This window comes from Wasmannia auropunctata, unplaced genomic scaffold (assembly GCF_000956235.1).
Source record: "Wasmannia auropunctata unplaced genomic scaffold, wasmannia.A_1.0 LD336106.1, whole genome shotgun sequence".
NCBI lineage: Eukaryota > Metazoa > Arthropoda > Insecta > Hymenoptera > Formicidae > Wasmannia > Wasmannia auropunctata.
Genome location: NW_012026784.1, coordinates 5216994 through 5240363, shown reverse-complemented (window position 1 = coordinate 5240363; position 23370 = coordinate 5216994). Strand labels below are relative to the sequence as shown.

Below are 23370 nucleotides of genomic sequence, written 5' to 3'. Positions count from 1 at the left end.
AAAACTATCAGGAACTCTTCCTTTTCGTCTCAGTAATCCAGAACCCTGATCAGAACTACGATTTCGAAACTTGGGGGTGCCAACTTCACACATCCTTATTAACTTTCTTAATATTTCCGTGTAGATGTTTCAATTTTTATATTAATTTTAAAAAATTAAGCATTTTTAACACTATATAAATAAAAACGGGCCAAAGACGAGCAACAAAATTATTAGATGTTTACTTATTCATTCAATATAGTAATATTGCGAAACTAGTATCGCGATATTTTACTATAACATTGAATGAATAAGTAAACATCTAATAATTTCGTTGCTCGTCTTTGGCCCGTTTTTATTTATAGTGTTATTACGAGATCGAGCTGTATTTTTTATTATTTTAAGCATTTTTATATTTAAAAAATTAGATTTTAAAATATTAGTTTCTTTATATAGATATGTGAGAAGACCATTTTAGAAAATTGTCTTCTGATTAACGCATACTGTTTTTCTGTCTTTCTTTTTGCCGTTCAACGAAATTAGAGGGATTATCGTAGGTATCTTAATTTAGGCAAAAAATTCCATTCTCGGAAATGCATCTGTAGTATCCACTCTTAGCTTATACTTAGCTGCTGGCACTCGGAGTCAATTGGCGTTTACGCAAGACAATTGACGGCGAATAATAATTCGCGGGGAGAATTAATGGCACCAAATCTCTCGGCGGGCACGGCCGTGTCTCGTTCGACGGGAGAAAAGAAAAGGGAGGTGATTTCGCGACGCGAGGGAGATGGCGAATTACGTAAGGATCACGACGACCCGGTAGATTTAATATCCTGTTGCGCGCGGCCGTCGCGGTTGCGCCGTGCAATAACGTGGCAGTATGCGCCACGTACATACGTGTGGTAGGTACGTAATGGCATTAGCGATTTGTTAATGCATTATCTGCGGTAAAAGTCACTTCGCACTTCGTTCGCACCGCGAGACTGATTATCGCGGTTGACCTTATGCTCGTTCGATTTCAGTGAAAGGAATCGCGAATACAACGAATCGAATCACCGAATCGGGACAAAAAATAGAATTCCAAGGTGAGATATTTCGCGAAATGGTGGTGTTATTATAATGGGGGAATTGAAAACGCGTTGCACTATGTACTGTTTTAATGTAAGCCGGTATTGTATACGATTGCATGAAGTCACAGTTATTCATGAGATCGATCGAACTGTTTTAATGATTCTATTAAATTTCTAATAAGGCGGAGAGGCGGGAAAAGAGAGGAAGGGACGTACAATAAACACTTTTGTAATTTGGGGAGGGATTCTTGTTAGTATAATCGTTAATTATATACAAGTATATATATGAATATCTAGAATAGTACGTGTACCTAAAAATGTTTTTGAAATTTTCAAGACGCTTAATCATTTTCATGTGAATAGCGTTATTTTTTCTATGTTTTAAGTACGAAATATCATAGTCAAATCCGTTGTATGGTCGGATTAAAAAACTGTTTCTTTTTTTTTTTTAAATTTTCAGGACGTTTAATCACACACGGTGTGCCGTATGAATAGCGTCATTTTCTTTGCGTTTTAAGTTTGAAATAATCAATTCCATTATGTGGACTGATTAAAAGGACGAATGTTCTACATGTGAATTATAGACGACGTTTCCTTCCTTCTACTCGCGTGCCGTGGAACGATATCAGTCGCTTTAGGCTCAAGGTTGCATCGGTATATAGCCGTTTATTAAGCGTAAGCATCGGCGAGCAAGCGGCGGAGAAAAAAGAAGGCGAAACAAAAAAAAATAAGCGGCTTGTGCGTTCCGAACGGTGGCGATAAGCGTCCCTACGAATCGATAGCGAACAGCGCCGTAAATACTCGCCGAATTTTATTTCGCATTGTCGACCGGAATTTCATTTAATTACACGTCGCGGTGATAAATTGGAGTTAACAACCATATCGGCCGGCGGCGGCGTGTTGGATGCATTTCGCGTTTCAATCCCCCCCCCCCCTCTTTTCCCCCGATATCTTTCGCATCCACCGATATTTTTGGGATATGTAAAATTCGCGTAACGATTCGTAAGCTTACGCCTGGCTATTGAAGAGCAATAGTGAATGCGGTTTTATTAACGACGGAAAGCGTTTTTCCCTCGCGTTTTCCGCCCGCGACAGGCTGCTGTAATAGTCTCGTTTCACAATGGAAAATAAATGGAAGACATATCTACAAAAAGGAAGAGAGAGGAGAGAGAGAGAGAGAGAGAGAGAGAGAGACAGTGAGCTTTTTCATTAGTTTCCTCTCGGATATCGATATTATTGACGCGCGTTGCCGATATTTCATCAGCGCGCTCGCGAGAGAAACAGTACTTTCCTATACCAAACGAACAGAAACGATTGTGATGCGATTACGCTCCAAAATGTTTTAACAAAGACACATGCGGAGCTTGATAATCTAAAAGCGCGTTGCGAAATTTTGCTCGGCAGCCTATTAGATTGAGGTATTCAAGGAGGAGGATTCGGCTAATTAACAGCGTCGAATTAGCAATTCTGTTTATTTCGATCCTCGTCTATTTTACTCGACGCGATAACGACACGCTCAATATAGATACTTAATAATTTAACAAATCTTTAGCGCTATTCTCGATTGTGTTTACCGTGGGTTGTTTTTAAAAATTTAAGACGGCATTTTCATGATCTGCGTAGGATTGATCTATGAATAAGTCACGCTTAGCAGAGGATCGTCCGAAAATCCCAAGTGGAAGCCGAAAAATTTATGGGGAAAATCAATCATCTTTAGAAACGACGATGATTAACTTATACCGTCAAATATTTATGCGGGACATTACATATATTTTCAGGAGCTATATAACTCAGAATCTGCCGTATGTAATTTTCATCTACGCACACACCATCTCTAATAGTATATTTATAATAATAATTTTTATAATATTCAACTCGTGAAAAAACTTTTTTTTACTTCGTACTTCTGTTTATTAATGTGTTGTAAATTTTGGTTTTGTGTCTCACGTGTGCTGATCTCAAATCGATCGAGAAATTATGACATCAAAACCGCGCAAGCCGTAAATAAATAAACAGATACTTGTAAGGTTTATGCGGGGTTCAAATAACAACACGATTACCAGATTCCAGATGACGATGGCATTGTAATAGCATTATATTATCGAATGTTTTTTTCAAAGTCGATTCTCAGGTTGATATCACATTTGTCGTACTGACGAATAATAATAATCTTAGGGTGCAATCACACGGGCCATTTTGTGGTGTCACAAAAAAAAAGCGCCAACTCGTTCACACAGGGCCACTTTGTGGCGTTACAGAAAAGTGTCGCGGACAACCCGCTTATATATATATATATATACGAGCTACCTTGTGACGCCACAGTGAAAAAATGTTACGGATTTCAGATGAGCTATTTCGTGGCGCGATCCGAAAAATTTTTTTTGAGTCTCCCTCGATTAATGCTTCTTCGATTGCGCCCTTAACGCCGCGCGCATAAAACGGACGGAGTCACAACGGAGGTTTGGATTATCGTGCAGCCCGCGGTGGCAAGCGGCCGATAAGAGGCGGAGGAAGAAAGAGGTCTTGGAGGAAAAAAAAGGCCGGGTCGATAAGACGAGCCGACGTAACGTAACCGGCACGATAAGTTATATCTCCTTGAGACGCCGAGCGGAGCGGAGCGGAACGAAGCAGAATGGAGAGTTTACGCTATTTCGTTCTCTCGTATATACATATAACGCGAGTTGCAAGGACACTGGGGGAAAGATGGGGATCCTTCGTACACGGGACACATACATGCATTCAGTGATTCCGGAAGAATTGCGGAGTTTTGAAACACGTTTATACATATTTAGTTAGTCTTATTGTGCGGCCACGTGCCAGCAAAATTTTGTATTAATCGAACTACGTAAACCGACAGAGCAGGATATTACGTGTTTTAGCGCTGAGTAAATTTTTCAAGGTATTTGACAAGTAATTTAAGATATTTTTTATTAAAGTTATATATTAATTTATTATTTTAATTGCATATTTTTATTGTTAGCTGGATAGTTATACTATTTATTGATACAAACTTAAGTAGTTTAAAAGCATTTAACACAGTTTGAGAAGCAAAATTTCCAAAAGCGTACGAAGGATCCCCATCTCTCCCTATATAGCGGGAATATCATTGTGCGAGATGCCGATGTGCGCGAATAAGCAGACGACGTCATACGTCGATTCTCGATTGGAGGAACGAACGATTCGAGGAAGAAATTTTCCCCACCCCGAGCTCACGCGGTTCCGATTAACGGAGAATATCGGTATTTACAGTTTGCACAACCGCATAAATCGATCTGCGCGCGTGTTGCAAGCGGGCTATCTCTCGTTCCCGATGGAAAAATTCATCGCCATGACTACCGTGCGTTCGCATAGTAATGCCCTTGCTCGGTCCTCGCGATGATCCGACAAGCTTTTCCCTCGCTAAATTACCTTTTGATAAGAATTTATGCCCGTTGTAAACCCTTAAGCGTTGTGCGCCGTCGATGCTCTTTTTCACTTAGTAATTATTACGTATTTCAACTCTCAATTGTGGACGTTACACTAGTGGATGATTTCTAAGTAGATGATTTTCACTATTAGATATGAAAAAAGTGATAGAAATAATTGCCCTTCGCTCACACGGAGAGAATTTTATTTTAAAATTTACCTTGAAAATCATGTTAATCGTGGATAGAGATGTGAAAAAAAAAACTTTTTTTTTTCTAATAGAAAAAAACAGAATAAAAACGTGTTTTATTTTATTGAAAAAATACAAATTTGGTTTTTTTTTCTAATTTCGATAGCACGACTAATTAATTGTAAATAGTAATTATATAAATTTATTGTAATATACAATAAAAAACAGAGAAAACCACATAAAATTTGTCGAAATACTATGTTGTCCCGCGATTAACATGATTTTCAGGGTAAATTTTAAAAGGAAATTCTCTCCGTGTACCAGCTATATTTTCTTAATTTTTCAGTATTGATTGTACGCGCCAATTTTACTCGTTTAATTTAAAAACAAGAACAATTTGTCAAAATTGCAAAAAAAAATGACAAGAGTTACGCATAAGGTTCACGTCCATATAGCTGAGAATTGAAATGCGTGACTCCGTGCGAGAGTAGCCTGCTCGTAATCGACGGACCTCCGATTCGAGCCCGACATTTATCCTATATATATCTCCGTTTTGGTACGAGGTTAATTGGAAAACTTGAAGCTCGTGAGTGAAGGAGTTATTATGAAGTTGAGTGGTAACTCGTTTTGGGAATTCATTTCAAGAATTCAAAATTGTAGTTTCTCTTCTGTCTGTTGGTCAGACAGTTGTGCTTGGTCAAATGTTCCCTTTGAAGCTGTCGGGCATAACGTTGAAGTCGACGTGTTGTACTGTTGATCCTCGAAGTGCTCGGCATTATACATTTCTGCGTATTTGAGGGTTGAAATGCTAAAATAACGTGGGATATTTCAACAAACGGCGAGTCGAACAATACAAGTCAGATGTGTTCTTTTTTTTAAGTAAAAACAAAAAGATGTCGAACCAAGGCTGATTGCGAGTTCGAATTTCCGAAGTGAACGGAAAATTCGATAAAATATTGATTCTCCGCTTCGGATCTCCGTTATCGCGGATCCGCTGCGAGGATATCGCTCCGTGACGTATCCGATGTGCGCATGCAGGCATCGCAGGGGGGAGGGGGGACGTTATCGTGGAAATCAAATCCGGAGGGAATTATACGTGAGGACGGTCAATCACGCGGCAGAAGTCGCGCAAGAGGGAAAAGGCCGCTCTTCCCCCCTTCCCTTCTCTGCCCCTTTTCGCGTTCGCGCATTGCATCTCGAAAGTCCGTGGTGTGTATCCCACACTCTCTTCCTTCCTCTTTCTCTCTCGCGGCCCGCAGCTGCCGCGATAATGGCCGGTTTACACGGAAACCGGTAGCCGGGGCTAGTAGTCAAGTAGCGGGTTTATGCTAGGCCGCTTAACTCCTTCTTTTTTCCCCTTCTCGTGCTTGGGTACTCGGGCAAAAACGCTGTTTACACAGTCGCGGACTCGCTTTGGGCGACGGTCCGGTCGGGCGGATCAGTCGCGATTTATAGCCGTGAGGAATGTGTCTAAACCGTCATTTTCGAATTATCCGAGTCCGGAGCTCGCCCTGGACTCGGCCGATCGCTGATCCGATGGCGATGGCGAATACCGATACGACGCCAAGTGGCGCGAAGGTAAAACGGGTAGCACAGCGGAATAAACCGCGCGTCATTGACGCGAGAACATCGAGTGCGATAATTCGGATTACGGGTTGTTGTCTCTCTTTAAACGGGAACGGCGGTGATGGTATAAAATCCGGGATTCCGCGGGACTACGATACGCTCGGTGTAGAGCGGCCATAAACCGGCCTTGTGCAACCGAGTGCGGTTCACGTGCCCGCGACGTTCTTTCCCCTCTCTTCCCTTTTCTTTCCCCCCTCTTTGAGGGGGACGTGAGTACGCGGCGTAAGTCCTTGTCGTATCTCTGTCGACGATTAAACTCATCGTCGTCTCTAACGCATGGCACAAAAGACCTCTGCGATTTGCGGCAGGTGACGTTCGAAACAACGGCGCACCGCAGTTCCAGGGCGTTTAATTCTCCCCGTGGCTCGAATTGTATATAGCTCCCCGATATACAGATGTGTCCACGAATGTTTGTTGAGGCGAAAGGAGAGAGAGAGAGAGAGAGAGAGAGATGTATATATACATGTATATTTGCCTCATTACGGTCTTCGGAAGTTATAACGACAAAAGTTGTTCGCTCCTCCTTTGAATATTCCCGAGTATCATCACGTGGACTGGCACAAGCCATTCGAGTCAGGCCGCAATTCTCACGTTAATATTCGCGCGACAAATAATATCGAGATGTCGAGAGAATTTCAAGGCCACGCGCACAAACTCGGCTATGCGTTTGGGCGTACGAAATACGTGTCCAAACGGAGATGGGGTCATCTCCGTTGTGATGCTAAACGCTTAAATATGATCTTTGAAATTTCACGGACGCCGTCGATCGACATCGAGTGCGACGTTATTAGTGGCGACGATTATTTTTCGTCGCTGCAGGGTAAGGTTTTAATTAGGCCTCGGTCTAATTCCCCGCGTCGATAACGGGAGGCGAGCCCGTTCATTAGTAGAGAGAAAGAGCGAGAAAGGCGTAGAGTGTGGCGTACGACGATACGAGGTTCGCGGCTCTGCAGCAGACGCATATTCAGCCGTTCCTGAAATATCGCGAACATCCTCCACCGGAACTCGCGGCGAGAACCGGCGTGAAGGGACGGGTGAGATTCTCACGCGAGACGGAATCGTGTGTGCGGGAGATTCTTGATCTTTCACGTAGCGCTCCGTCGGTCTTAAACCCGATCTAGTCTCTCGTCTCTATATCTAACGTGATCGGAGCGAAGCGATACTTGGTAAAGGACTGATTCGGAGTGGAATTTTTTTTTTATTCGTCCTCATCTGTGTGTTTTTGCAGTGAAATTTTGCCGCTAAACTCAATTTCCGTTGCAGTTTATTACGCTATGTTATAATATCGCTTAGAATTAGGATGAACTTGACTTAGTGGTGCTTGTCCACCATCCGTGGAAGTTGCTCCGCGAGAGATTAACGCGGCCGATTAACGCGGCGATACCGCGTCGTCTGTCGCGAAGAAACAAACCACTCTTGGCCGGGAACGACTGACGCGCGACGTTTCGTTCCGCGACTGTCGCACACCGCCGTCTTGCCGCACGCCATTAGACACGCAGTGGGGTATACGCTCTCGACATGTCACGGAGTTTATTACCTAACGCAGCGAGCGGCGATGGGTTCTCCGAGCGCGTCCCTCGTTTCTTACGTAACCGAGAGAGGACAGGTGTGGACGCGAGAGGCGTTCTCGCGCGGCTTCTTCGCGCGCGAGACCGCGCTCTCCCGTCCCGTCCCTTCCGGCGCGCGCGACACGGCATCCGCGAGGGACCTCCAGAGATGCGTCGCCGAAATATTGCGCGACCATGCAGTTTCGCGATTGGCTCAACAGAAGAATGCCGGCGAGGCGTGATCGAACGGATAATGACGTGAATCGCGCGAGCGAACGTTTCTAAATTATTATGTAATAGATCGCAGTGTCATGCAGAAATGATAATTGAGAGCGTAACCGTCGACAGAGATGAGATGATAGAGAGAGAGAGAGATGGAGTTAGAAGAGAGTAGGGGAAAAGGAGGAGGAAAAAACACGATAGAGAATGACCAAGGAAGAGAGATCGAGAGGTGACACGCACACACATACACGCGCATACACGCATGCACACTCACACGGAGAAAATATTATACAAACGCGAATACATAGACAACATAAAAAAGGAGAATCCAAGGTTGCGGTGACGTACGTCATGCATTTATGCATCGACAGAAACGTTACACATCTAATCTCATCATATAAATTTCATAAACTCGGACCGCTCTCTTTTCCATCACGATCTTAGGAAACAGTACGGAATTTATTTATTTATTCTTATTGTGTACTTGGTTATACATTAGTTGATACGGTCCGTTAGACTTTCGGCTGTTTCCGAGACTTACCTCCGACTGTCTTTTTTTTTTGACATGTAAAACGAGGAAAAACGCAAAAGAGAGAAAGATTATTCGCTTCGGTGTGGCAAATGTTACAAAATTGATAATTGATAAACTAATTGTAAGATTTTTAATCAACGTTGAATATTAAACGGCCTCATTTTTAAGTCGAGCAAAAATCTAAGATACAGAAGATGGCAATCTTAATGTTTTTTATACTCCTCTACAGTTTTTTCTTTTATTTTTTAATAATTAAAAAAAGGCCCTTGACCTCGGCAATCGGAAGTAATAATCTTTGCGTCTTGAGGTTCCTTCCTCTCCTCCCTCCCCCCTCATGACAAATCGCGGGTGCCGTTATGGGGGCTTTAATTGCAAATCGCTCGCGTTTAATTACGGGGCATCGATAGTCCCTTCCCAGGCGGGCTTTGTTACTCTGTTGTTTGTTACTCTGTTTGGTCGGGCACGACGCGGGATTTATACGAATGCAATACACGGAACACGAGCGAAACCGTGCGCGCGCGCGCGCGTGCGAGAATTTTGCAATTAAATACCGTTTAATTCCACGTCGGCAGAGGAGAGCGCGGCGATTATCCTCGCCGCAAACGCGGTCTTCGCTCCCGGGCAGCCTGTCATTACTATCATTTACATCACCTCAAGGATCTCCCCTTGTATGTCTCACTCGTAATTCCTTTTTATTCGCACATCGTATGTAATACGTGCGTTATCGTTTCACCCATGCCCTGCATATTCTCGAGCTGCACCTCGAGCTTGTATCCTCTCGCGCGACCGTGTGTCTCGGGGCCGCAGGAACGAATCGAGCGCTTTGCTTTTTAAAGTGTTCTATTTATTGGAGCACAACAAAGTAAATCAAAAGTATTTCTAGTTTAAGTCAAAAGTCATACGAAGAATGTCCTCTAATTCTACATCGCGTTTTACAACTTTTGTTGGATTTTACACTCCCTGATGGCGCACTCCCGGAACTGGGATTAATCGACCTCTCGCTTCATGTGGCGTTTATCTGCGATTATCAGTGTTAAAGAGAGAGTTCGCGTAGTTCTTATATTTTTCTTTAGAAATAAGTGAGAACATTTCCTCGAGTTTACTTAATTAATTCGAAATTTTTTACGCTCATAAAAGAGGACGCGCGTTCTCCTAGCTGTTTTAACGCACGAATGTCTTCTACCTCGTTCATTTAAATTGCAGAATTGGTTATCACGTAATTCTGAAGTATTGATGTATGTTTGACGTAACGGAATCTTTCGATTCGAGTCCGCCGGATATAATATCGACAAGTTAAATACACTGTTGCTGCAGTAAGTCGCGTCGATCAGTTTACTTCTGCGGTTTCCTCGTCTTATAGCGTATTCGGTCGGACGCACTAGTAGGTATGCACTCAGTGCTGTTTAAAACCGTTGGACACCGAAAGAAAAAAAATGGTGACAATTACGATAATTTAACTATAATGTATAGTGTCATTTTCGACGTCAACTGTATATTTGTTTAGTAGAATTCTAAATATTATTATTATTACAAAAATTATAGGAATAATAACTATAAAAATGGGATGGCTAACTATAATTATTTTACCATGCAATTATAGTTGCAAATACCAAACACTTTTCTCTCAGTACTCAAATTGACGTAAAAATGTATGTTTAATAGATATAATTATCAAACCAGGTTAAATGAAATTCTTAAAAGTACTTATACTTTATTTGGTAAAATATGTATTGGGCATTTTATTGTTCGAAATATTTCACTTTTGACATTGAGATTAGAACAGCGTATAACGGCATTAATACGCATTGAGTGTATCCAATCGAATTCGCTATTATTTTACGCATCTGATCCGCGCGCGGCGGCGGAAGAACGGGACGCGTAATCTCGCGCGCCACTCGCAAAATTTCTTCGTCGTCGAGGCTTTACGCAGCAAATTCCAGCCGGATTCTTTTTCCTCGCGGACAACCCACTTCCGGCGTGTTGCACGATGCGACGCGACGCAGACTGGAGCCGGATTTGATCAGAGAGAGGCGGAATGTCTGCACGAATGCGTAAATTCGCGGAGAGAATTTTAATTTTTATTCACGCATTCGTAAAATTCCAATAAATCAATTGGCGCGTATGCATGCATTATTATTTAAAAATAAAAGAGAGATATCTAATAAATGTTATTTAAATGCAATACGAGAATTTAATGAATCCGAATATAAATTTTGAATTTAATAAATTTAATAAAAAAAAGAGTTGTACATATTTCGATTTAATAAGTGTATCATATTAATATAATATAAATTTAATAAATCAAAATATAAATTTCGAATTTAGTAAATTCTACTGGAGGATTTTCTTTCGTGTAGTCGTGATGAGGAAAATCCACATTGATCTCGATAGGATGAGCCGATAGGTCACGATTGTGCTTTCGAGAAAGACCGCGGGTTCGCGTAACGCGCGATGCCTCTGTCTCATTCCGTGCAATTCGCTGCTCTATGAAAATAATGCAGTCATTATTTACGCTTTTGCAGGCCTAGCCCGGGCGGTGTCGGCGACAACGGCGTTCAGGGTGTTCGCGGCAAGGGTCTGCCGCACGTGATTTACTGCCGACTCTGGCGCTGGCCGGACCTGCAGTCGCACCACGAGCTGAGGGCGATCGAGCACTGCGAGTACGCCTTCACCCAGAAGCGCGACGAGGTCTGCGTGAACCCTTACCATTATCAACGAATACAAACGCCAGGTACGCGCGTGGCAGCCAGATGCATTAGAAACCTTTATTACCGTTCTAGAGTACCTCTAAAATTAGATAAGTGACGTAACGGTTATATGAATTAAATATTATTATTATTAGTTTAGCAATTTATTAATCCGTTTGTAAAGAAACTGCGACTAACACTAGAAAACGGCCGCAAAATTAAATTCTGTTGTATTTAACCTGTATAGAATAACGGACGCACCAGTAAGTTTACTTGCGCAAAAGTTGGGGAAATAAACTACTTGTTTATAGCGAAGGGATCAAATTTATACCAACTTCCTCTCTGTGAGGGAGAAAGGGCGATCATCGGTATCCGTTTTGCTCGAATTACATTTTCTCTTTTTCTCTCTCTTTCCCTCCTTTCTTTCTCTCTCTCTCTCTCTTTCTCTCTATTTCCGTTCCTCTTTCTCGGGAGAGGGCTGCTAATCGGCCGTTACGACCGTAAGCATAGCGAGACTAGATCGCGTGACTATATCGCGGCGCACGAAACTTTTGCAGTTTTGCCGGCCATTCTCGTGCCGCGGCACAACCTAGCCAGCGACGAGAACACCGTCCTCTACAACACCTCCCTCGAGGAGCTGAGCGTCAGCGTGCCGGAGAACACGAGCTTCCACGCGACGCTGAACCACCAGCACAATCAGCAGCAGGGCATACCGCAGTCCCCGCAGCAGCAGCAGCAGCAACAGCAGCAGCAACCAAATAATCCGTACCAAGGAATGCAGGTCGGTAGCTGGAATGGATCATATTAGCAAGTTGATTTGCCCGAGGTCAATTTGATTCCCCATGTGGAAGAACTTTTTTTTGTCACTTTTATATTTTCTCATTGTCTGTCGTTATGAATACATCATAAATAAATATAATAAATAATATATTATTTATTTGGTATATAAAATATATATGTAAACGTTGCGATTTCTAATTAATTGTATGGCCCCATGCACGACCAATATATCTCGTGATACCGATTTTTACATAAATTATGTAAGTAAATAGTGTATAATACCCTGTATAATGAGACAACGGCGCTGACTCAGTTTCGGAAATATGACGCCATGGATTATTTATGTTTAGAGCATGCAAGCAACGAGTCCGGCGAGTGTCGGGAGCCTGGGAAGCGTGCAGGGCTCGCCTCATCCCGCCCCAGGATCCATGGATCCGCCAGCAGACACGCCACCGCCGGGCTACATCAGCGAGGACGGCGACAATATGGACCACAACGATAACATGTCCCTGTCACGCTTGTCGCCCAGCCCTGTGGACGCGCAGCCGGTTATGTATTGCGAGCCCGCGTTTTGGTGAGTGCCAGGCTGATTAATGGACAACGCGCGTGGTATATCGCACCCTCCTAAACACATAATCACAGGAAAACGCGCGTTGTACGTTTGTCCGCGAGACGATTTCGGTCGCGCGGGAGCTTCCAGGGTTCTCCAGGGATTTCCCGAACGGGACGATGACGAAGTTACAAAACACAGATTCTCCCTTCTCCCTTTGAATAGGTTAATATTGACGTGAAATAAATCAGATAAGAGATCTACATTAATGAAAGAATATTAAAGAGCGGAAATTGAACCGACAAATTAATTTATGTAATACCCGCGAGACTCTCTTCTCTCTTGATCCTCTTTGTCGCGTCATGTGTGCCACTCACAATATACTTTCGCTTTGCTTACCAGGTGTTCAATTAGTTATTACGAGCTAAACACGAGAGTGGGCGAGACGTTTCACGCGTCGCAGCCGAGTATAACCGTGGACGGTTTCACCGATCCAAGCAACTCGGAGCGCTTCTGCCTCGGCTTGCTGTCCAATGTGAATCGCAACACGGTGGTGGAGCAGACCAGGCGACACATCGGCAAGGGCGTCAGGCTGTACTACATCGGCGGCGAGGTGTTCGCCGAGTGTCTGTCCGACTCGAGTATCTTCGTGCAGAGTCCGAACTGCAATCAGCGTTACGGCTGGCATCCGGCCACCGTTTGCAAAATACCGCCAGGTAAGCGAAGAAACTTGCCTCCTTCAATACATGCATACATATTTGTCTCTTTTTTTTTTAATGCGATACCACGCTTTTTTTTATTTTTTCCTCCTTTTCCTCTTGAAAATAAAATTCCTTCAATTTATTTAATCATAAGTTTGTCCAAGCTCTTTCCGTTGAATTTGTGTAAGCGTGTTAGTATAGAGATCGTTAAAAATTAATAAATTATCTGTTTCACGTTAACTCTTACTGGCCCTTATTTTTTCTTGTTTAACGTTTTTTATTTGAACAAAACAATGACTACTTAAATAAATCATCATTTTTTGTTAATCATTCTCGGAACCGATGTTAAATTTATTTTGTTGGTATGCAGGATGTAATCTGAAGATCTTCAACAACCAGGAATTCGCGGCGTTGCTGTCGCAATCGGTGTCGCAGGGCTTCGAAGCGGTGTACCAGCTGACGCGTATGTGCACGATCCGGATGAGCTTCGTGAAGGGCTGGGGCGCGGAATACCGCCGGCAGACGGTCACCTCGACCCCCTGCTGGATCGAGCTGCATTTAAACGGGCCGTTGCAGTGGCTCGACAGAGTACTCACGCAGATGGGCTCGCCCCGCCTACCCTGTTCCTCGATGTCCTAAGTCTTTGTATCCTCCATTCGTTCGTCCGTGAGAAAAGAACACGTGGGAATACCCTTCGATGACCTGTCGTCGTCGTCATCGTCGTCGTCGTTGTCGTCGTCAACGATCAAATCGATCAATTGATCCATTTCGTTTCTTCGTCGCATATGTGAAAGTTGAATCCGGTGTTCAGATTTTCCTCGAACGAACGCCGCATGCAAGAAGAAGACGTACGATCTTTGCGCTCGAAGATGTAGTCAGCAGTTGGAAGAATCAAGGCACGGCGACACCAAGTTTTCTTCGCGCCGCAGCAGTGGCTTTTTCGAATTGTCGCGCGATCAACCACGAAGCGAATTGTGTGAAAGAACGCGGAATGAAGGACTGCGAAATTGAAAAACGGCGACTTGCTCGTGCATAAATATCATAGTAGATATATTAAAGTTTGATGTCCTACAACGGTTTCGTTTGTGATCGAAGGGAGGAGACACGGTGGCGCGCAAGGACACGCGAAACACGAGACACGCGGAGCTTCGCCTCGACGCACTTTATATCGCGCGCATGTGCACCGCAATTGGCGTACAAGATATATCCAGGGTGATCATAATCCGAGTTTAGTCGATTCGTAAAATAAGGAACAAAAAGAAAACGAGAGAGAGAATGATATTTATATATATTATATATATATATATGTATATATGTATACCGTGCGCTAACAGAGCTCAGTCTTTTACATATTTTTATTGCTTATTCCAAGGCAGACACAGTTACTATAGTCGTACTATACAGTATACGCCAGATCTTTACCAGATATAATATACATTATACATATATAATATATTATGTATGTGTGTGTGTGTGTGTGTGTTGACTTTACTAGCCCATCATAGTGGAGACAGTTCCACTTGAATATTCTATATCCACACGACACGAAGCGCGCGCGCGCGCACACACACACACACACACATGTATATATACATACATGTATATATGTCATGTTTTACGATATTTGTTATGGAAGATTACGATAGCATATACGGCGGGCATACCGAAAATTGTTTGCGTCATATAAGATTTTCCAATTGCAACATAATATTGTCTATTTAAAATCGATATATATATATATATATATATATATATATACATATATATATATATATATATGTACATATATCAGGAATATATTGATATGTATTTTCTAGTAAATTAACAATATATACGCGCTATACGACTCACTCGGACTGTGTACATTTAACGCGATTGCTTAGGAATTTAGCACAATGAGTATATTCACCCTGTTGTTATGTATATTTTCTTTAATAACAGACGTAGACGTTTTTTTTTTAAAAAAATGCAAGATTTATGCATGGAGAAATCTTTTAATATATATACATATTATTTAATATATTTTAATTCGTATATTGTATTTTTTTTTTTTTTTTACTCTTTTAGATCTCTTGGACCAAATGAATAAATTTTGCCTTGTCGAACGGTACAGGTAACAGTACATGTATCTAAATTATTATTACGAGTACCCAAAGTGTGTCTTCTTATCCTCTCTTATTGTTTCCGGACGGAATACTTGGAAAAACTTATCCTCGCGTTAGCTCTCGCGATTCTGAAACCATTGTCTGCCATTGGTATATTTGCTTTGAATATTATTAGGGATTTATAGTTTTTCCTACCTATTATACAGTTATCGCGAAAAGTTAGAATTACCAATTGTGACATTGAATCGCTTTAATCTTTAAAATTCTGGATATTCCTCGAGTTTTGAGTCTTCTAACACTTTTCTCCTGCATTTCGATTGGCAGTTCACGGTAACTTCCTTGAGTAACTCCCGAATGCGAATGCGAAGCGCTCTCACCTTGAAAGGAAAACTCCAAGTCCCATGCGAGTTCAGTCCTTTGTTGTTTACAGAACTGTACACAAGCAAAGTATTGCCGCCGAAACGTAAGAGGCCGAGTTATAATGTTGTGAAGGCCATCGGTTAACAGAGTTTGACGAGGAGAAAGTAATAATAATAATAATAAAAATACACCGCCTGAGTGAGGAATAGGAATGAAGAATAAGAATTGCGTTTTCTTAGTTACTCGAGAGTGGTATAAACGTTTCGTTATAAAAAAAGAGATACACCGAGCTTGTTTTTCTTAAGGAGAAAAAAATCGATCTCTTGAAAAAAATGACATCGAGATCCGTTCGTCTCCGCCTAAGTTTCGTCGGGACGTGTCTGTGGGTGATGTTGACGATGCGAGAAATTCAAGGATATCCGTACCGACAACTATTCTGGAATTCGTTGTACAACAATCAGATAAGGCCGATGAGCAACGCGGCGCAATTCCCGAGGTACTATCCTTACGTACAGTATCCGTACCGATTCCCGGGCGCGCCGATCCTCGGTAATGTGCAGTGGCAACCGTACGCTTATAATCCTCAGCTTCGAAAGGATCAAAGACCGACGGGTAATGGCCGGTGGATCAATTCGGGAAACGGATTCGCTAGTGGATTCGCGGGCACGATTAATTTTCAACCTGTTATGCCGATGATCGTGTTCCCAACGACACCCCAGCAAGCGACATTTCAGCGAGAACAGGAAACTTCGCGGTGGAACGAGAAAGCAGCGCCCGTTGAGATTGAGAAAAATAAAGAATCGTCGACGGATCGTGTTTCCTCGACGACCGAGTGTTCGGTGTTTCAAGAAACGACGCAGCCTCAACAAGCGGAAGAGAATCTGCGAGAAGAATCTCCGGGCGGGCCGGTCGAGCTGGACCGTGAATCGGTTCCTCCCGCCTGTCAAGGAAATTGCGAAAACGCTGGCAAAGACGATATCTCAATCCTAATTGAGGAAGCCCTGCGGAACGGCGAGTTGTTACGTTCCGACGAGTGGATCAGATGGCAGAACGCGATGAAGCGGAAAAGCGAGCGGCAAGAGGAAGAGGACACGCGAAAGGAATCGACGAGCGGTCCGGCTGAGCTCGACCGTGGACCGGCGTCGTCCTGCCGAGGGGATTGCGCGGATAATTCTGGGAGCGACACCTCGAAGATCATCGACGAGATCCTGGGCGACGACGAATGGCTCGGGAAGCAGGATGCCGCGAGGAGAGACAAGAAGAGGACGAGGAAACCGCCCGACGAGCGGGAGCTGTACTCGGGCCCGGCTCCCGTCTGCAGCAATTCGACGTTCTGCGTGCACGCGACCGACTATCCGGAGGAGCTGGTGAACCGGGCGATCCGGCGGAACGACGGCCTCAGGCTGCTGCAGAGCGTCGACCCGGTGTCCGAGGTCGGCGACAGACTTGAGTTCGACGAGCTGAACGACTCGCCGTTCTGCGGCTCGTACACGCGGCTGATCTATCCGCGATCGGCGGAGACGATGGACCGGCGCTGGCTCTTCGTCGTCAATCAGGACAATCTGCGGCAGGGCGTGCGCATCGAGGTTTGCGCGAAGGAGGGCAGCGTGTGCGGCGACCTCGACGACTATCTGCCGGGCGGTTACAGGGCGTTCTGCAAGCAGAAATACATCTATCGGGAGCTCGTGGCGGTGGACGAAGACGGCATCGTGAAGAAGGAAACCTTTAGATTCCCGTCCAGCTGCTGCTGCCACCGGGAGTTCAGATGATCCGCGACTGAGAGTGAAGCGCGAATGAATGAGGAACGACGAGTCGATCTCTCCACGTTCTTACGCTCAACTACGCCTAATGAATTCCAAAGTAATATTCGAAAATTTATTTTCGAAAGTAACTGTCGAAAGTTTATTTTCAACATGTGCCTGTCGTGTGTCTGTTAGTGTTAGAATTTAACATTTATAATTATTTCGATTACGCTAGTTGTCCGACTCGAGGGACCTTCCGCGGCACAGGAATATTCTATGCACCCTATAGAGCGTCGTAATCTTCGATAAGAAATGTAAAACGAATCCTTGAATCGTCACGGGATGAAAAATGTCGTTCGAACGAGCATTTCGGTGAGGAATGCAATTTCTCGACAGCCTTACGTTTACTTTCGTTTTTAATTCTCTTGCGTCGTTTTTACTGCAGTGATATTTACCGTGCGATATAATCACTCCGAGTAATCTCTAATCATTTACTTTTCCGAGGTCGACTGGGGATAAATGGGACAGCGATCCTTAAAAAATTCCAAACAAGTCATTTTAATTAATTATCGCCGCTTAACGGTAGATTATTAAATCTACAAAATAAGATTCAGGTGATTAGTTATCGATCCTTCGTCATTGGGCGACTCGTTACCATTTAACATTTATCGGAGATCTCAGTCGACCCCGCTCGAATCCCGCGAATCTCTCGTAATTTGTATTTAAATTTTAACCCGTGACCTACGAATGTAATTTTACACGTAAACTGTAAAGGGACGACCTCGGCGATCTTTTTCTGTTTCTGATTGTGAGTCGAAAGGAAAAACGCGACGAGGCTTCTGCGTTTAGCGTAGCGAAGAGCTATTTAGTGGCTTTGTCCGCGAGTCTCTCGCCGTTCTCCGAATGACGACTGAATGAGGCGAGCGTGGTGTGTATAACGTGCTGATGATCCTTGGATATTGCTGAACCAGAACGACGACGACGATGCGCGAAACTCGTCTCGTCGGCCGAACGAATTCTCGACGAGAGAATGGAAGGGAAGCGCGATGGAAATAAATCGCGTTTACGTTACCTATCGGCGCCGGGACTGGACGGGGGTGGGAGCGGGAGGAAAGCACCGTGGAAGAAATATACCGTGTAACTCGAATGCAAATAACGTAACGTCTGACAGGCGGCTCTAAATATCGCGGGTCACGCGAGACCGCGAGAGCGCGTTGTACGCGAGATGCACGCGCGTTATACCTTCTTTCGAATTGAGACACGAATGTGAAGTCTCCTTCCGATATACACTCGGCTGCGTGTACGCCTCGAAACACACCGTCCAGTCCTGTCGCGCGCTGAATTTATACATACACGATCTGACCTGTAGTGAGATGGATGAGAGTTGAAGGGAGGAAGGTTTAAGGAGCGTGTAGAGAGTGGCTGCGTTCGGGGAGACACTATTAGTGCTATTTGTGTCATTCTATCCTTGTTTTATACCTGGTGAACGATAAAGATAGAATGATGACACAGATAGCGTCTCCTCCCAAACGCACCCAGTGCGAATGAAAGAGAGAGAGAGAAAGGAATGAGAAAGCGATTATCCAGATTGTATTGATCCGCCACTTTGTAGCTTAATTCCTTAAGATAAGCCGGCCGGGATCTCGCGGGAGCGTCTCCGCTGCGAAAGTCGCGTCTCGTTAAGAAGTCGACAGAAGCGAGTAACAGGATGGAGGGACGTCTAATCTCTCTCTCTATGCGGCACGATTATTATAACGGAGAGTCCAGGGTTTATTTTCTTACGGCACACATTTCTGTCGCGCGCGATCGACTTGCGGCACCACCGCTCATAAATATTCGCCGTTTACAACCGCGCCGTACAACTTGCAACAGTCTCCTCCGCACATTCCAGACCGCAGCTCCGCCGTAGAATTTTCGGTTGCGCTTATCTACGTTGATCCGTACATCAAAAAACGTTTCTTTTTTCACGTCTGCGTTATCGCCTTCTCTTTGAGAAACACGAGAAAGGGATAAACGAATATTTGTGAGCGGTGTATCTTTTGAACGGCAAGCGCGCGACCTGCGCGAGAGCCCGGCGTATCTCGATCGTTGGGCAGCTCGAGTCACACCTGATTGCCTGATTGCGATATTGAACGTTGCTCTCCTTCTCACGAACACACACACGAGACACACTACATATGCGTACACACATGCACACACATACTCTCCTTCTTCGATTCACGCTATCGTTGAACGAGCCTGTGGCCGGTACGACTTCGTGATACGCGAAGGAACACCCGTGAAATCGACATCGCATTCTGTGAAACTGTCAAAAGGTCGACTTTTTGACAGGCACATTTTACCTCCCCCACCCCCTGCAGAGACTGCCATTAGAGTTATCGTTAAGATGATAATTAACCAGGTATAGGGGAATTGAGCTCGCTTTATCCCTCTTCCACGACCGCTGCTCTTTGAGATACATATATTCGATTTTGGTCATTCAGATATTCGAATATTATTGATTCCCCGCGTTAAAGCGGCCCTCCTCTCGCATATCATTCGATATATTATTATTGCATCGTGATCCCGCGATCCGTATAGCGTCGCATCGGTGCGCAGGATGGGACGGCGGAGTTGCACCGGGCAACTCTCCGTCCAGGAGCTCCCCCGTGTCGCGCTTCTCGTATCCGCAGGCCCGCGAAGGGTGGCTCGGTTGAAAAGAGAAGGTTAAGCGCATCCTGCATTGTGACATATCATTTATTCTCGCGCAATATTATTATAGACGGCAGAGGAAAAGGAAAAATAGCTGCGCGCAACGCCGCACCCGATCACCGTGCGGGGACCGTTTAAGGGGGACAACTGTGATAGCCGCGTCCAGCTTCGAGAAGGAGCAACGTTCCACTCCGTTCTATTTGCGTCTGTTAATTAATTCGTCTCCTGCCTGATTCGCGCGCACGACGAGATAGACGGGAGACGCGACGTCTCCACACAACACAGTATCGCCGAGGAATTTCGTAAAGCGACGTAAAATAACTTCTGTTTCGTCTACCGAGAGTTTATCGAGGGTCTCACTTGCCAGCGTTATTTGTTCTCTTTTTTTTTTATCGTTCAAGCAACGCCTTCCCTCTTTGAACTCTCTTTAAACGTTTTTCCGTCTGCGGACAAGACACTGCAAAAAAAAAATCAACGGATAATCCTTTTTTCTTTGATCGCAAAATCAAATTTCTAATCCTCGTAGTTTTGAATTCTAGTCCTTCTTTCCAAAAGAAAAGGAAAAAGCGGAATGTCGAACGTGGAATAGAAAAAAAGTATCCAATGTGTATACTTTTTACGAATTTATAGGTTTTATGAATTTTAAATAAATTATCTCGGATGGATTTCCGGATTCCCGGCGAATCCCCCGATCTTTTTTTCCTCATGTATCCGTCGCAGGATCGTTTAAAAATGTATAATATGTCGTCGTCGCGTTGTACATTTGACGCGTATACGAATATACTTTAGAATCGAGCAGCCCGACGATCATGATCTTCAATTCTATATATATATATATATATATACATACATATATATATATTTCTTGTATGAGCAATCGCGTCCGTGGCGTGGAAAAACAGGCGAAGATAACTTTGCGTGACGAAAATGCAAAAGAGAAGTCGTTTTTACATTACTCGTTTCGAATAACGAAACTGGATTTTTGGCTCGCAGTTCTTTTCTTCCGCGGCATGGACGCGATATTTTATGAGAATACGAGAGAAAGAAAGTGAGAGAATGAGAGAATGGACAAGACGTTGTGCGACATGGAATATCGAGCCTGAGACTGTATAATAATTATAAATAAATGTATACGTTAAGACCAAGAGAAGGATAGATCGTCGCAATACATTTCCTTTTGATAATATTTAATAATGCTCGATCGATTTCTTGATATTCTGATCGGTGTCTACAACCGATTATATATATTTTATAATATTTTACGTTTCCTCGTAATCGCTTCCTTCTCTTCCTGTAGGATTTAAAATCTTTGCACTTATTTAATAAGAGATCTTTAATAAAAATTAAGTCTTAGCTAATCGAATCAACGTTTTATTAAAAACAATGATCAATCTTACAAATGCTCCGAAATGGCACCAATATATCCTAATACACAGATTCATATGACGACAGGGAGACACATATGTGTATATATTTTTTAGCAATCATAGCACAGGTATACATGGTGTATTTGTCGCGTGAAATAAAAAAAAAGTAATATCGAGTAGCAAGAGAGAGAAAAATTCGACTAAAATGTTTTAATTGGTCCAAAACATTGAGGTGGGTTTAAATCGGGTTTCGGACGATTGTCTCGTGACGAGATTTGTGAGGGATAACTACGGTTAAATACAATGCAGTAACAAGAATAGTACTTTACACGAACCACGCGATGTGTCGTTTTGTGCTTTACGTTTCAACAACGGTTACACTCGGTGCGATTTTTATGACGAAGGCGGGATGAGCATTATCGACGATATCCGATTGATGAGCTGTTACGTTAAGTTACAACTCGATTCTACCTAACAACATTAAAATCCTCAACTAAGGTTCGCGGACTCGTTTCCACTCAGTGAAACTCTTTGGCTCGCGTTTGTTGGCAGTTTGCGTGCCTTTCCGAGGAAAACTTTCGAAAGCGACTTCACGAAACAAACAAAAAATTTAGTCCTAATTTTTAGTCGATACAAATATGGTTTCTGTGAATCAGCCGTTGTTTAACGGCAGTCGACATAGTAAACTATTATTTCTCGATGTAATTTTCCTCTTTAAATCAATTTCTGCCTAGTTATCAAAGAAATGGCGTGCGATACGTCATAAAATCAGGTAACATACATCAGTAATTGCGACTGTGCACCAGAAGGAACTACCTTCGAAAGTAATCGATAAATTAAGCTAAATCGGTGCAAAATAGCGCAAGCGTATCCTCTGTTTTATGACATATCAATTACCAGCAAAAGTTTTCCCGGGAAAGAATTGCGAGTGCAAGAATGCGCGTTGCATTCGCTGCACCGTCTCTCGTTTGCTCACACGCGACTAGAATATCTATTTCCCTCCTATGTGATGAGCTATCGTTTCTAGAGGACAAAGAGAAAAGCATTACACTCGGTGCGCGAAGCATACGCGTCTCGCTCGAATGCGCGATGCTGTCTTCGACGAAAAAAAAACCCCCCACTGCGCGTCTTCCAACCTCTGTCTGTACCAAGTGCTGAATTCCACGTGACTGAAGCAGCACGCGCGTCTGCGAATCGAGAACATGATTCTTCGGGCGTCACAAGCAAGAGCGTTCGCGCTCTCAACAGAAGAGCACGCCGCGAAAATTGTACGAGATTGCAGATCGCCTGATGCGATACAGGTGCAAACCGCGAGCTCTCATACTGGACGTTGGAGGTGTATATAGCTCAACCCGACATACGCCGCCTTGCCGACTTCGGAATAACGTCGTCCGCTGTGATGGACCGTCGCGCAGACATATCTTTCATGATCGAATGGATTTACTTCTCAAGTTGACCGCTGATTTTGCTGTGATGGTGAATTGTCGATGGGATTTCCTTTAGCAGAGCCTTCGCATACGACGCTGGTGCGACGACTGCATCTGCTTCAACGAGAACATGCTCATGGACAATCCGAAGGTCGCGAGGAAGATTGCGGATGTCGCCGTGCTACGGTCGAAGCTCCTGCTCCTGTAGAAAGCTGGAGCGGCTGTCTGGAAGGAGAAATCATTATAAGAAAAGCTTCATCGAATTAAAACATCGGTCTTTTTCGCGCGATTCTCTTCTCCACATTTATACAGAAAAATCTATGGTAAAATATAATTTTATATCTGATTGACAACATCCTTGATTGTAATACAAATTGTCTATAATGTAT

At 43.7% G+C, this 23370-nt stretch overlaps 3 protein-coding genes across 4 annotated transcripts in view; 2 read left to right on the top strand and 1 right to left on the bottom strand.

Moving 5' to 3' along the window:
* The window catches only part of LOC105453989 (mothers against decapentaplegic homolog 3), a 29089-nt gene extending 14505 nt beyond the window's left edge, over nucleotides 1–14584 (top strand). The window contains exons 2-6 of the mRNA XM_011696302.1: nucleotides 11094–11302; nucleotides 11816–12039; nucleotides 12389–12612; nucleotides 12991–13304; nucleotides 13660–14584. Of these exons, the coding sequence (XP_011694604.1) occupies nucleotides 11094–11302; nucleotides 11816–12039; nucleotides 12389–12612; nucleotides 12991–13304; nucleotides 13660–13928 (1240 nt within the window). The 3' untranslated portion in view covers nucleotides 13929–14584. The remainder of the gene's footprint in view (nucleotides 1–11093; nucleotides 11303–11815; nucleotides 12040–12388; nucleotides 12613–12990; nucleotides 13305–13659) is intronic.
* Nucleotides 14585–15375: 791 nt separating this feature from the next.
* LOC105453979 lies at nucleotides 15376–21337 on the top strand. Its single transcript, XM_011696292.1, has one exon. It carries the CDS (start codon nucleotides 16087–16089, stop codon nucleotides 17521–17523), a length of 1437 nt encoding a protein of 478 aa, XP_011694594.1. The 5' UTR covers nucleotides 15376–16086; the 3' UTR covers nucleotides 17524–21337.
* A 205-nt stretch (nucleotides 21338–21542) lies between these two features.
* The window catches only part of LOC105453964, a 6284-nt gene continuing 4456 nt past the window's right edge, over nucleotides 21543–23370 (bottom strand). For both annotated transcript variants that reach the window (XM_011696281.1, XM_011696274.1), the window contains exon 3: nucleotides 21543–23206. In XM_011696281.1, coding sequence (XP_011694583.1) covers nucleotides 23054–23206 — 153 coding nt within the window. In that variant the 3' untranslated portion in view covers nucleotides 21543–23053. The remainder of the gene's footprint in view (nucleotides 23207–23370) is intronic.

Bases quoted from the DNA above. Each gene is read 5' to 3' on its own strand.
- LOC105453979 (XM_011696292.1), top strand. From the start codon at position 16,087: ATGACATCGAGATCCGTTCGTCTCCGCCTAAGTTTCGTCGGGACGTGT.